At 35.4% G+C, this 13924-nt stretch overlaps 5 protein-coding genes across 5 annotated transcripts in view; 1 reads left to right on the top strand and 4 right to left on the bottom strand.

The window, feature by feature from the left end:
- LOC109584897 (serine-protein kinase ATM-like) overlaps nucleotides 1–2036 on the bottom strand; it is a 20770-nt gene extending 18734 nt beyond the window's left edge. The window contains exon 1 of the mRNA XM_020000803.1: nucleotides 748–2036. Coding sequence (XP_019856362.1) covers nucleotides 748–2036 — 1289 coding nt within the window. The remainder of the gene's footprint in view (nucleotides 1–747) is intronic.
- Nucleotides 2037–2575: 539 nt separating this feature from the next.
- LOC109584896 (serine-protein kinase ATM-like) lies at nucleotides 2576–5615 on the bottom strand. The gene is made up of 13 exons (XM_020000802.1): nucleotides 5405–5615; nucleotides 4646–4796; nucleotides 4401–4579; nucleotides 4281–4341; nucleotides 4183–4234; nucleotides 4066–4141; nucleotides 3900–4007; nucleotides 3726–3851; nucleotides 3619–3679; nucleotides 3494–3558; nucleotides 3238–3444; nucleotides 2981–3082; nucleotides 2576–2615 (listed from the first exon to the last, which is right to left on the bottom strand). Exons 1-13 carry the CDS (start codon nucleotides 5464–5466, stop codon nucleotides 2576–2578), a joined length of 1290 nt encoding a protein of 429 aa, XP_019856361.1. The 5' UTR covers nucleotides 5467–5615.
- LOC109584895 (serine-protein kinase ATM-like) lies at nucleotides 5549–6497 on the bottom strand. The gene is made up of 6 exons (XM_020000801.1): nucleotides 6429–6497; nucleotides 6229–6378; nucleotides 6022–6120; nucleotides 5933–5978; nucleotides 5636–5800; nucleotides 5549–5562 (listed from the first exon to the last, which is right to left on the bottom strand). Exons 1-6 carry the CDS (start codon nucleotides 6495–6497, stop codon nucleotides 5549–5551), a joined length of 543 nt encoding a protein of 180 aa, XP_019856360.1.
- Nucleotides 6498–6573: 76 nt separating this feature from the next.
- On the top strand, nucleotides 6574–8477 carry LOC105313991 (protein CMSS1-like). Its single transcript, XM_020000810.1, has 7 exons — nucleotides 6574–6773; nucleotides 6825–6933; nucleotides 6987–7082; nucleotides 7133–7238; nucleotides 7393–7453; nucleotides 7509–7685; nucleotides 8306–8477. The coding sequence occupies exons 1-7, from the start codon at nucleotides 6615–6617 to the stop codon at nucleotides 8387–8389; spliced, it is 792 nt and encodes a 263-aa protein (XP_019856369.1). The 5' UTR covers nucleotides 6574–6614; the 3' UTR covers nucleotides 8390–8477.
- LOC105313990 (uncharacterized) lies at nucleotides 8285–11580 on the bottom strand. Its single transcript, XM_011407858.2, has 6 exons — nucleotides 11419–11580; nucleotides 11185–11372; nucleotides 10870–11027; nucleotides 10675–10816; nucleotides 10431–10568; nucleotides 8285–10252 (listed from the first exon to the last, which is right to left on the bottom strand). The coding sequence occupies exons 1-6, from the start codon at nucleotides 11537–11539 to the stop codon at nucleotides 8495–8497; spliced, it is 2505 nt and encodes an 834-aa protein (XP_011406160.1). The 5' UTR covers nucleotides 11540–11580; the 3' UTR covers nucleotides 8285–8494.
- Between the last annotated feature and the right edge of the window lie 2344 nt (nucleotides 11581–13924).

Here is a 13924-nt window from a genome sequence, read left to right as displayed (position 1 = left end):
ACAACCCACAGGTAGAGAGGGAAAGCAAACTGGAGCCATTGTTTAGCATAACTGTTAATACCATTGTAAAAACATATCTCAAATCCAAAGTCTAAGTTAATCCATGATATGACTTGACTCAAGACTGGTAATGCTCCTTTCCTTGAAAAGACTGGCTCGTATAACTTGACAATGTTAGCATAGAACAATAGACCATTGAGTGTACCCACTGATACTGTTAAATTGAGAGCAATCAGTAGAACCACAAGTAGTACACCCATCACTGCAAACAGAGCAATCCAAGCTATCATCATGTAATCATCATTACACTGTCCACACTTGTTTGATCCCATTAGTAGACTGTATCCATCTCTACATGATCCACACATTCTCTGTCCTCTATTATCCACACATTGAGTATCAGTGTCATTCAGCATGAAGGCAACAGGACTAGGAGAACAATAGAGGAGACAGTCCTCATTGATAATGCATGCATTAGGATTGGTTGCGTTAGCATTGAAAGGTGTACTGGTATCATATGTTCCAATCCACAGTAGACCATTGTGTGTAATGTTTAGACTAACTATATCACATGTCACGTTCTCTCTTGAAACACTTTGACTGCAAGTACATATACCTTGTGAGCTGTTTATACTGAAACCAGCAGGACATTCGTGAATAATATAATGACTCACAATTTCATTTATAACAGAATATAAGCTTAATATAAGAGAGTCAGCTAAAAATATTGACAGTACAACTTCATGCCTTGAATAGATGAGCTCAGTTGGTGTATATTCAATGATTGAACAATTAGCTTCAGCAAAAGAATAATTAAAGACTTTGATGGTATCAATAAAAACATCAACAACACCATCAGTCAAACTGAATGTTGTCTCATTACCATCAAAGCCAAAAAGAGCTACCTTAAATTTTAATTTTTGTCCAGGAAAAATATGCTGTTCGGGTACACTATTGGAAAGTGTGATACCCTGTGCATCATTGAAATCACAAAAACTTATTCTGATTGCATTGGTTGATGAACTGACCCTTGGATTTATCAAAGAGAACGATACGAACAAGCCATAAAATTTAAAACCAGATAGAACAAAGCCATAGATATCAGCACCAGCTTTACCTGCAGTGTTGTTCCAGAGAGTAAGAGGAATAGCAAAGGTTAGATCACTTAATTCAGCATAAACAAACGGATGGGCTGATGAAACAGAGCAGAAGAATCCTCCTCCTTTATAAGAAGCAGAGTTATTGACAAACTCAAAAGAAGCTTGTGGAAGTACCATGAAATATGATAATTGAGATAGTGAGAGCCCACCTCCAAAGTCTCCAGTATTGTTTCTAAATGATAAGCTATTGTTCACCATTACTGTTGACTGTATCAGTGTTAATCCTGTGTCTTGACTATTAGCAATAGTGACATTACTGAAAGAAACTGAATGGCAGCTTACTATTGAATTAGCTCTATTACCAGTCAGTAGAGTGTCAGTAATGTTAATGGTCATTGATGAGAACAAAGTACAATCAATATATAAACCATAACTAGCACTATCTTGAATCGAACATGATTTGATAAAAATAAGGACTGGGTGCTTGTACATTAAACTCCCTGAGATGAGAAATGCTTCACTATTACCATATAAATGACTGTTCTCTATAAAAATGGTGCACGAGAGTTGACCAGTTGGAAAAGGACAACTTGACTCAGGTAAGGGAAGAGACCGAAGAGAAAATCCACCATACAGGAAAGAGTTAGTCATAATTAAAGAATAAAGAGAATTTTGCAAATTTATGCAAAGACAAGGACTAGGTTTGTTGTAAACCTCAATGTGATCAAGGATGATTGACAAATGATATGATGCTCCTTGACTTAGATAAAATCCTAACTCACCAAATATAGTAACATTAGCCAAGTTCACTGTGTAACTATATAGCTCGGTATCACAGATTGGGTCGTAATTAAAATTAAGATAGATTACATTAAAAACTGCCGTTGACACTTTGAAATTGAATGTTTGTATAGCAATAAAATTGACATGGCCCATCACCTTGGTATGTAAGAACGTAACATTCAATGAATGATAAAAATGAAATGTACAATTTTTCAAATAAAGCCCAGAGAAAGTGACATTATAACTATATTTGATGAAGAAACAACACCAAACACAGTAAATCATCGACTGCTTCATTCCTTGTAGAGTAATGTTCTCTACCAACAACATGTTGAAACTGGAATTAATGACACTAGCTCCAATGAAGTAGAAGGTGCTATTACCGTATTGAGAAATATTCCGAGCATACACTGATAAAGGATTACAAGGTGACTGAGTAACTGAACTGCAGTCATCAGACACATAATACTGACCAGAGGAGACACTGCAGGAGCTACTGAAGAATAAGAGAACAACCACTAACAGGAGAGACATACTCCTGTATTGACTCTGACCAGTAATAGGACTGATCTTTAAATAGCATGCACTGGATTATAAACTTAGCAAGTTGCAAGGTATTACACAACAATAAAGAATGAGTGCATGATTCTAACTTGAGCGAATTACACAACACTAATCACGGAGCGGTCATATTAGGTAGAGGATAAACATAAACACAAAATGCCCAGTAACCTAATATAAAATTAAAGTATACACAGAGTAGTATTCTTTACAGTCCCCATCCACATACATGTACAGATAAGGAAGGACACTCTAGAGATAACAGGATAGACTATACAGCATATCATGCAAACGTGCTATTACCAGTACACTCCAATTGCTAATATACCATGTAGTGGAAAAAATTGCCAGAATTTTACTTTGGCAGTTGGCAGATTGACGATCAAATTGGCAAAATAAAATCCGCCACTTTGATGTATATGTACATTCTGAGCATGACACTTGCTATAAAATCGCCAATAAACACCAGCAATCATGGAATCGCCAATATTAGGCACTGCCAAATGTACAGTATATCCCTTATATTTGCCCTATACCTGTTACTAGTTGATGATAGTGTTAAAGAGAGTGAGCATGACTGTTGCATTAATGATACCAAGACAGTGCTTAACTCATACACTGGGAGTAATACTGATGACCTAATAATAATAGTAATAATAATAATAATAATAATAATAATAATAACAATAATAATAATAATAATAATAACAATAATAATAATAACAATAACAATAACAATAATAATAATAATAATAGGAACTTCTCTCCATTTTGCACATGCATATGTACATACCTGCTTCCATTGAGTGGTTTCTTAATATCCAGTATAGAACAAATGTGGTTCAATAGTGTAATCCTGTACTGGTAGGAAGAGGAGGATGATGACAAGGAGAGAAGGGGGAGTGGTGAGTCCTCATTGATGGTGTGTGGTAATGAAATTGTAAGTGACTCTGGTATCTTGTGATGAGCAAGCAGTGAACGAATGAAAGAAATAACCGATCTAAAGAATAACAACAAAATAATAATAAAATAATATTTTATGATATTACTTTGATGGTGTGGTCAAACAAATGATTTTCCAAGCATCCACTTCTACTGTCTTAATAAATTTTAACTACACGTGTGTTTATACATAAATCAATAAATCATAATGATAAACAGTGCTAACACTCACCACTAATAAAGTGCTTAGCAGTTCATATCCAGTGTCTTCAGCAATCCTATACTGAAGTGCCCTAGACAGTATTAATAAACAACACATGTATCATTTATAGTATCTACTTTATTGTTCCTGTCCATATGTCCTTCCAGTTATTATATACTATTCCATTGTTACTGGTATAACTAGCAATACTTTTCAATGCTATAAAGACCCAGTGCAATACAGTGAACACTCGTGCATCAGGTCTATACATGTACTTTGTGATATCATATATGTACTACATTGTTGGTTACTTTTTAAGTTGAATGAGTATATTGTACAATTCTGATATTAAAGGAATTATTTCAGTAGTAGGAAACTTGACTGACTCTTTAGCAAACAGATGACCAATCAATTGCAACCTAAAGAAAAAGTGAGAGATTAAAAATCATAATTATACTGGTGATAATTACACTGTACCAAATAAGGACTGAGGAACTTGATGACAATGAGTCCTTTAATATCGACCAACCACTATCAACCCTTGACCTTTTCACTATAAAAATAATAAACTTATTATTAAATAAATGTACATACCTTTAGGTGGCAGTGATGTGTCAGTAAATGAAGTATCAGTGTGAGAATAAGCCTATCAGAGAAATGACATCCTGATGACATAAAAACCACTCACTCACCTGCTGCATGACATCCACAGTGAAATTAATGAAAGATGGAGACACTGTGGCTTCACCTTTACTAAAGGAAGGAAGCAAAAAATAAGGAGCAAATTTATCATAGACTATAGTTACAAATACCTTGTTGATCTCGATCTCTTTGAAGCTAAATCCAATTCTTTGATGATGAAGGAGTTCATTTTCTCAATGCAATTCCTCCAGTGGGCGTCATTTGATGCCCAGGCACCATCAGCCTCAGAGACAGCTCCACAAGGATGATGCAACCTTACTTGAATGTGAAGGAAAGTTAGTATCTGATCCTTAAAAAGGAAAAATATACGTACATGTACATGTATATATACTTCACAGTTATTTGTATTTCCTACTTTGAGTAATGGCGAGCTCCTGTCCCAGACCTGAATAACAGGTTGAACTAAATCCTCTCCAATTCTGCAGAGCCTGCCCCGTGCATTTGAAGCAACAGTCAAAAAGAAAACGTTACAAGCCGAAAGCAAGTGCTCAGAGTTATGCTTGGTACTAGAAAATGAGGAAATTAAAAATAAATAAAATTATGCTGAAATAGAACATAACAACATGGAACAAGAAGAATTCTCTCCTAGCCCACCCATTTGCTATAATAGACTAGCTGGTCTAATTTTGAACAACTTTAAAAATTTGTAAAAAAAATCTAATTTTGATCAGAATCAGCTCAAACTTGCTACACAACATAAGAACATGTAAATGCATCAGAAAAAAAAATATAAAAATAGAGAATTCTCTCCTAGTCATTTTTGGCAAAATTTGACCAATGACACTGTACTATAGTACAGGGATTTTGGCCCGATTTTGGAGTAACTTTAAAAATCCATAAAAAATCCAATTTTGATCGGAATCAGCTCAAACTTGCTACACATCATAAAAACATGAGTATGCATCAGAATAAATTATAAAAATGGAGAATTCTCTCCTAACCATTTTTGACGAAATGCCATGTACCTATGGTTTTTAGGAACTTTAAAATTCATTAAAAATCCAGTTTGGATCAGAATAAGCTCGGAATCTAATTTCCATTGCACTAATTTGCACTAAATTTATACCCGGTACTTTATGTCTAACAAAGAGACTATCAGTGCACATAATCATACATTGCTTGTTTAATGGAAGCAGTGAAGAACCTGTACCAGTCAGGAATGATTACATCATACATCCGAGAGCACTGCAGCAATATAGCGTGCAAGCAACGAGCTATGAGGGTCTGATCCAAAGCCTCTGGCGGAGAATTATAAAAATCAATAAATATATGCTGAAGATCTAATTAAGAAATAAGAAAAGAGGCACATTAAAGTTAGAAAAAAGAGAGAGAGATGTTAAAATACCTTTCCAGTTAGAATGAGTTAGTTCCATTGTAAAATGAGGATAAGGGAGAATATGACTAACTAATATTTGAGTGTAGTCCATGGCTAGCCAGCGCTGAAGTACCGGGACCTTTAGTACTTGCATTATGTGAGACATAACCTCAGACACTTTTAATACACCACCCTCTGAAAAAGGATGAGGTAGGTAGCAAATGAGAAAAAGGGAAAGAGAAATGAGAGAAAGAGAGGGTGAAAGGAGATAAGTAGTAAGGAAAAAGAAAAAGCAAAATAAGGAACAAACAATTTATTATTCATTACTTGAATTGGCTGCTTTAAGTAGAACACGTAATGTTTCAAAATTATCCTAGAACACAATAAAATATTGGTCTGTATAATGAATTAATTACCTGAATTTGCTTCTTTCTTCCTGTTTGAGCTGAACTGGATGGATTAGGACGCAACTGCTCCAAATTTGTAATATTCTCTATCTCCTTCAAGAGGCACTCCTAATAGAGTATGCATAAGATATGCAGCAATAAAGATACTGTGTACTTCCATTACACATTAATCAAATGTGTGGGTGTGAGGGTTAATTTATATGTTTACAAGCTAACCTTAACAGCTATAAATAGGTCATCCCATGACGGAACATTACCACAACTAGAGGGTCGCCTTCCACGAGAAGAAGAGGAAGTGCTCCTATCTTGGATTAGGTCCCTGGAGTTATCAGCCTGTAGCAACTTTCTTAAAGTTTCAGCTCCTGTCTAGTATTAAATAAAGAATAATTCCACATTAATCCAGTGAATAGGCTCACCCTTCTTTCACTAAGCTTATCTGAGATTATCTTGTGGTAGGACTCGAGCAGATCTGAGAGTAAATCCATAGGAGAGCTTCAAAACAAGACGCAGTGTGAGGTTACACGTGGTCAATGAATATTAATTAGCTAAACAGGCGTGGTTTGTTTATAGGCGTGGTTATAAAATTAACCCTTTCTTGTCTCATGTCAATGGAGTCAGTTGATGCTCTTGATGAGGAAGACTGGTGGCTGGAACCAGAGGAGAGAGAGGCCAGAGGGAGAGGAGGGAAAAGGAAAAAGGAAGAGGGTGTGACTAGTAAGAAAAAAAGAAGAAAAATCAGTGAAATGATTAAGTTATTAAAAGTAAACTTAATAATGACTATCGTTACTTATTTTAATTTGTACTTTTAATAGCCTGAGAGCATTAATGACCTCCATACTACTAACAGACAATTAAACGAATTATCTACTAAATTACAATCTCAACTAAAGACACTGAATGAGAAACCACTCTCGCTAAAGAGTAATTATAACCACACCCACAGCACTCATTTTATTAGTAAATTTTTATTGTAGAAAAAAATTTTGTTTCTTACAAAATTGAGGAAGAGGAGGAGAAGAGAGAGGGAGAGGAAAGAGTATCACTTGAATTAGGTCCTTACTTAAGTAATGGTAGGTTACCATAATCATTCCATTATAATTATTTTTTAAATTTTTATTAGTATGTCCAATGTTAATTAGTTGGTGTAAAGAAGGTGAGGTGAGTAACGGTTCACCTTATGTTATTGTACTGACTAGCTCAGCAGAGAGAGCATCTCATTTAAAAAGGTAACAACTAATTATCCTAGTTTAGTTTCATTTGGTCCATTTCTCTCTCTCTCTCTCTCTCTTTCTCTCTCTCTCTCTCTCTCTCTCTCTCTCTCTCTCTCTCTCTCTCTCTCTCTTCTCTCTCTCTCTCTCTCTCTCTCTCTCTCTCTCTCAGGCAACTATTATTATCACATAAAGACATCAGTGTCATCAAGCTGTGTGCTAAACACTCAAAAGTGAATTAGCTTGCATTATTGTATCAATTATTATTAGTATTATTATTAACATCAGATTGAAGATCAGGCTGCATATTTATCCAGTCATGTGACACACATTGCCGTAGGTACACCAAACAGGTTTCATAGACTTGTCATGGACGATAAACTAAGTATGGACAACACTAGGCTCTTGATTGTGGACTGGTTCTGGAGGGATAAGAAACTAAAGCAGTTTTATGATATCCCAGAGGTAAGAACTTATTAATTTATCCCTTTATATGTAAAACATGTTATGCTGGTAATAAGGGTTTCCCACCCACAAAGCAAGCATGCTTTATGGGCTGGAGATTAGGACTACAATACAGTACAGGGCATTTGGATTTTGGAACAACTTCAAAAATTCATTAAAAATCTAATTTTGATCAGAATCAGCTCAAACTTGATAAACAACATAAGAACATGTATGTGTATCAGAAAAAATTATAAAAATGAAGATTTCTCTCCTAGTCATTTTTGGCGAAATTTGACCAACGACCCTGTACTATAGTAAAGGGACTATGGCCTGATTTTTGAGCAGCTTTAAAAATTCATAAAAAATCCAATTTTGATCGGAATCAGCTCAAACTTGATAAACAACATAAGAACATGTATATGTATCATAAAAAATTATAAAAATGAAGAATTCTCTCCTAGTCATTTTTGGCGAAATTTGGCCAACGACCCTGTACTATAGTACAGGGACTTTGGCCTGATTTTTTAAAGCAACTTGACAATCCGTGCACATGAGCACTACTATGCCAAAATCCTTGTGGGAAATCCTGTGATGATGATATTACATGATGTACAATATTAGTGTTTCCTTGTTTATAGGTATGGAATGACTTTTCAATCTTTTATATGAAGACTCTGAATGAACTTGTTAACAAAAAGCAATGTATGATAGGACTATTATAATTATTATTAATTATTACATGTACATGTATAATAACAATGAGCATTAACCATCCATACATTTTTGTATAAATATTCATTCATAAAATAATCCATTATGATATATTTTTATATTACTACTTCTTCTATGTCCTCAGTATCATTAGTAGAGTGTCCAGTCACTCTTCTACCTTGTTCTGCTCCTCTTGTATTAACTGGTATTTCCCACGGGTATCCATTACCAGCTCCTCCTCCTCCAAAAACATTGCTTGTCCCTCTTGGAGGAACGTCCTCTCTCTCAGCCCCTCTTCCAAATATGGGCGTGTCAGTTTCTCCTGCCCTGCGTCCATGTTTTGGTTTTCTCTTCCCTACGTCGATTATATCTCCAGTCCCTGCATTGCTCCCATTGCTATGGTTGCTACTAATCTTTGGATTGCTTCGTCTGTGGTTGAAGCGATCCTCTTCGCTAGCCATTGATGGTAGTCCCTGGTGCATGTTCTCAATTTTATCGTTCCAGCTAACATTAGAGGAGGTACTGCTTGTTATTTTAGTAACAGATTCAACCGATGTCCTTGATTGCTTTGGAAATAATTTCTTCATCAATTCTTCATTCTTTGCAGCTCCTGGCGTGGTTTTAACTGAAGGAGTCTGATTACTGAATAGGTTGCTCGTGTCAGTAGTGGTAGTAGTAGGAGGAGGATAAGTGTGGGGATGTCCTCTAGCAGTGATCTTAGTAGTAACAATATTCTCATCATCATCATCACTTGATGTTTCATCATTATCTGTTGAGAGGTCATCAATTGTTGCCACTGTTTGTTGAAGGCTAGGCGGTGGAGGCATTGACTTGTTTAGTAAACTAGTAACACCGGTATTGGAAGACTCCTGTTGTCTGCTTGTTAGTTCAGTCTGACCAGTATTGAAAACTGATCCAGTTTGCTTACTGTTTGACGACGTATTTATACCAGTCAAACTGGTTATACCAGTATTTGTAGTTGTTGTGTTACGAGTTTCCAGTAAGCTTAAGTTTGGTATGGCTTCAGATTGTAAACCAGTCGTATTGTTTGTTGCTATTGGTTCGTTGTTTAAACTACCAATACCAGCAGTACTCTCATTATGCCTATTACTAGTGGTAGGTGCAGTAGTCTGATTATCTGTAGGAATGTTAGACTTATTAGGTAACCCTGCCCTAGAGGCTATTGTTTGATTAGGGAACAGCTTTTGCAACAAATCGTCTTTCTTCTGACCACCAAAAACAGAAGTTGGAGGAGCTTCATCTCTTCTAGCCTGATCAGTGGATGATGCATTGCTTCCAAACAGCAGTTTCCTGACTTCGTCAGATTGAGACACTTGATCAACTGGTTTGACTGGTTTTTGCTGACTATGATCAACTTTGTATTGTGAAACAGTTTCGTTTTTATTGGAAGCAGGCGAAACATTTTTTGACAGCTCTGCAAGTGTTGCAAGTGGCTTAGGAGGTACAGCAGTAGCTTGTGAACCAGCTACTGCTGGAGGAGTTGCTTGTAAACTTGCTGCTGCTAGAGGAGGTGTGGCTACAACAAACTTTCTCAAGCTATCGCCACCTTGAGCATCTATTGTTGCCATGGCAATGCCTCTTTTAGTTTCCGTGGCAACCGGTTCTTTATTTGGCGAAGTTTTGGACAAGGATAGTAAGTCGTTGAGCCATGATGAATCGGTCTGACACTCTGAAGTGGTTAGAACTGGTTTAGTGTGTAGGACTGCTGTGGTGAATGGAGGGTGAGTGAGTGTTGTTTGTGTGCTCATTTCATCAGTGACTGGTATAGGAGGGAGTGACAGTGAGTTATTCTGTGATTGTCCTGGTACTCGCTGTGAGTATATGTTAGTCACTTCAAGCAATCTCTCCTTCTCCTAGTAAAATAATATATTTAAAATACATTTTACCACATACAGTACATTATATCATTTTTATACCTATTACTCTACATGGTATACCTATTTAACACTATAATTATTACACTAATAGACACTGTATTAAAATTCCTTTGCACGTACATGTACATGTATACATGAATGGTTATTTTCTTACTCTTAGCTTTCTTCTTGTTTCTCTGTTTTCTTCTCTCATTTCTTCCATATGTGCTGTGAGTCGGTGATTCTTTCCAAGGAGATTCTTTATCTCTTGTGAGTATGTCTTCTGTGCCAACTGTAATGAGTGATCCAATTTCTATAAGAGAAAATAAGAATAAAAAGGACCACAATTGAACAGTAATTAGCTACTACATCATTTTACATTATTATGCATTTACGTGTACATCTAAATATTAACTAACAATTGTTTTATCTTCTTCAATTTTAAGTTGTTCCTGAAGCTCTTGTAACTGGAACACAAGCTGTTCTCTTTCTGGTAAATTACGCTTCTTAACCATGGCATCAAGCTTCTTTACTCGCTCTTGTGACTTCCACATTTCAGTTCTGCATTGATGACAAATATACATAAAGTTCCTTCCTCTCTCCTTCTCTCTTACCCAATATCTTTGACACGTTTCTTTAACTCGTTATTGTTAATTTGTGTCCTTTGTAATTGTGTTCTTAATGCCCTCACTTCATCAGAGTGCTTCTGCAATATGTTTGGTATATCCTCTTCTTGTCTTGAGCGTGACATCAACTCCTTCTCCATCCTCACCTAAAAGACATAGAGTTATGTGTACATATCTACATGTATATGTATGAACAATGGACAACGTGGTTTTTAATTTTACAGCATTTTGTGTAAATTTAATATCATGTAGTCACCAAATGCAAGCACTATTGTAAACTAAGTCAATTCAACATTATCTCACTTGTGTTCTCCTCATTATTGTATTTTCTTTTCTGGTTTCTTTCAGTGAACGCTGTGCATCCAGTAACTGATTTCTTAGTTTCCTAATCTCATGGTCTTTTGATGAGAGGAGTCTACTCTGAGGAGACAGATCTGTTTTCAATTTTGAAACTTTCTTTTTCTGCTGCTGCTTTCCAGGTGGAGTTATTTCTAATGAAATAGAGAGTTTAGGCTTGTCCTTGTGCTGTGGTCTTACTTTTTGTTTTTCTAACGGTTCTGTGATGTATTGGGGTTATGTGGTGAAGTGATTGTCCTCTACTGCTCTCTCCTGATGGTCTTTCCTCCTCAAAATCATCATCATCATACTCATCCTCCATGTTCAGTTCTTTGTTGTGCTGTAGCTATAGAAACGCTTAGCTCAAGTATACGGAAAAACTAAGGACATTTCCGTAGATGACTCTCAAAAGTGCCGGGCCTCGTGTATATTTAAAGGGGGCGAGTTTGTGCTAGAAACCATTAGATCTACTTAATTGATGATGTTTGTTGCAATTTTCCTGCTATTTCTTTATCCTGTTTTGTCTGCTGCTGCTGATATCTATGTCAGTTCATCTGATGGTATCAACAATACCTCTTGTTGGACTGGAGGAGTTCAAACACCTTGTGCTACTATTGATCTAGCTATACAAGGAGCAGCTACTCCTGTAGAAAGAGGAGGGGTACAGATTCTACGGAACAATTCAGGTATTGTAATATACCTTTTACCTGGTACTTACACGTCTACCGTACTAGAAGAAAAACTAATAAGGAACAATGTTAGTAAGCTTAGTATTATTAGTATGAGGAATGAACAGCCTCAGGTTAGGATCACAGTCCCTAAATGGAGTGTTAGATCTAACTATGATGATTGTCCCTCTCTGGTTTTAAACATTACATTTGTTAACGTATCATTACAGTGCTGCCCACAAAGCGAATGTTATTACTGGTATTATGGTGGTTTTTGTAATTGTGATTATCTCAAGTTCACAGCTAATGTCATTGATCAGTGTACGGGGGAAAAGTTTGACTGGAAAAATGAATTAAAAGTATGCATTAATGATTCAACTTTAAAAAATCCTAAGTGCACAAATGAAACTATCAAGCCAAAGTATGATGAGGATTATATTGAACAAAATTATGGTTCGAATACTTGTGATCTAATCTATAGTGATAGAAGAAGTGTTCCAAAATTATATTACGAGTTATCATCTTCATGTTATAATAACATTATTGGTACTGGCCCTCATACAATATCACTTTCTATCAGTACTATTGGACCAACAACAGTCAGTACTAATGTAACTGTTAACATAACAAGTGAGTGCAGGGAGTTTTTTAGTACAATAAATGGGGAATGTGAGCTTTATCCCGATTGTAGTTCAGATCAAGAGTATTGCCCTTATGCAATACGTTGTAATGACTATTTTGATTATTATGATAAATCTTGTCTTGATAACACATGTAGATCTAACAGCAGTATATGTGCTAGTTGTTTATCTGGTAATGGAGTTCCTATAAATAAAATTAAACAATGTGTTAGCTGCCATCATTACTTATCAAGTATACTAGTTTTCATTGGAATAGAAATACTGCCTATGACACTCATTGTATTAATAATAATAGCATTTAATATACAATTAACTAATGGATCAATTAATGGATTAGTTTTCTATTCTCAAATAGTTTTTGTGATTCAGTCGGATTATAATTTATTGAGCAACAGTGACACTAACTATCAAATGTATGATCTCTATGCCTCACCTTCCAATGTCTTCAATTTAGACTTTACACCATTTCTTGGTAACTATTCATTATGCATTACCCCTCACATGTCACCATTAGGAGCAATCTCCTTTTGGTATGTGGTAGGATTCTATCCATTGTTCCTCCTCCTCTTACTCTATGTTTGGATAACATGGTATGATAAAGGTTACAAGTGTGTAGTATTGGTTACTAGACCATTTCATCGTTGCATGGCTCGTTTCTGGAGTATGGCTGGCATTGAACTATCTTTTACTCACTCTATAGCATCAATATATATACTCTGCTTCACTCAATTAGCTGCTACTTCCTTCAAAATTTTACGTTTTCGTTTTCATTATTTTGAGTTTCCTGACAAATATTTTTTACATTTTTTTTATGATGCAAAACAGCTTTATTTTGGTAGTACTTATCATATATTGGCTAGTATTTTTGCTATCACAATTTTATTGTTTCTGATACTCTTGCCTACACTTTATTTACTCCTTTATCGATTCAAATGGTTTCATAAGTTATTAGATTGCTTACATTTGAGGAAACAGCTACTGATATCACTGGGTGATGTGTTTACTGGTCCTTATAAGAATGGAACTGAGAATACTTTCGACTATCGTTTTTTTGCTGGATTCTATTTATTATTGAGGATACTTATATTTTTTTGTCAGTTTTTGGTTTTTTTCATATGGCCTGGATCTTCATTCTTTCTAACTTCAATACTGCAATGTTGTTTAGTTTTATTACTTGCTTTAATGGTTTTTATTTTTCGTCCTTTCCAAAGAAATATTCATAATTTCTGTGAAACACTAGTTTTAGTTTTTGTAGCTATTTTATTTACTTATTACATTTTTGTCAATCTAGAATATGACTTACTTGTGTTTACTGAGGATCTTTATTTTAATGGAAGTGTGCTCATTTTATCTTTCAATTGTCTATTAATTTTTATATTACTAATCTATATAATATAT

This window comes from Amphimedon queenslandica, unplaced genomic scaffold (genome assembly GCF_000090795.2).
Source record: "Amphimedon queenslandica unplaced genomic scaffold, v1.1 AMPQUscaffold_13152, whole genome shotgun sequence".
Taxonomy (NCBI): Eukaryota; Metazoa; Porifera; class Demospongiae; order Haplosclerida; family Niphatidae; genus Amphimedon; species Amphimedon queenslandica.
The sequence above is the reverse complement of the archived record's forward strand: the minus strand, read 5'-3'. Positions and strand labels throughout refer to the sequence as shown.

Excerpts from the sequence above, each read along its gene's own strand:
- LOC109584896 (XM_020000802.1), bottom strand. The coding sequence starts at position 5,466 with ATGTATGATGTAATCATTCCTGACTGGTACAGGTTCTTCACTGCTTCC. Across the intron at positions 4,008-4,065 it reads AGTTCCTCAGTCCTTATTTG|GTTGCAATTGATTGGTCATC; the intron begins GTACAGTGTAAT and ends CTTTTTCTTTAG. Across the intron at positions 3,083-3,237 it reads AAACCACTCAATGGAAGCAG|GTCATCAGTATTACTCCCAG; the intron begins GTATGTACATAT and ends TATTATTATTAG.
- LOC109584895 (XM_020000801.1), bottom strand. The coding sequence starts at position 6,497 with ATGGATTTACTCTCAGATCTGCTCGAGTCCTACCACAAGATAATCTCA. Across the intron at positions 6,121-6,228 it reads ACCTATTTATAGCTGTTAAG|GAGTGCCTCTTGAAGGAGAT; the intron begins GTTAGCTTGTAA and ends ATACTCTATTAG. Across the intron at positions 5,979-6,021 it reads GAAGAAAGAAGCAAATTCAG|GATAATTTTGAAACATTACG; the intron begins GTAATTAATTCA and ends ATTGTGTTCTAG.
- LOC105313991 (XM_020000810.1), top strand. The coding sequence starts at position 6,615 with ATGTCAATGGAGTCAGTTGATGCTCTTGATGAGGAAGACTGGTGGCTG. Across the intron at positions 7,083-7,132 it reads AGGTCCTTACTTAAGTAATG|TATGTCCAATGTTAATTAGT; the intron begins GTAGGTTACCAT and ends AATTTTTATTAG. Across the intron at positions 7,239-7,392 it reads AGAGCATCTCATTTAAAAAG|GCAACTATTATTATCACATA; the intron begins GTAACAACTAAT and ends TCTCTCTCTCAG.
- LOC105313990 (XM_011407858.2), bottom strand. The coding sequence starts at position 11,539 with ATGGAGGATGAGTATGATGATGATGATTTTGAGGAGGAAAGACCATCA. Across the intron at positions 10,569-10,674 it reads TTGAAGAAGATAAAACAATT|AAATTGGATCACTCATTACA; the intron begins GTTAGTTAATAT and ends TTTCTCTTATAG. Across the intron at positions 10,253-10,430 it reads AAACAAGAAGAAAGCTAAGA|GAGAAGGAGAGATTGCTTGA; the intron begins GTAAGAAAATAA and ends TTATTTTACTAG.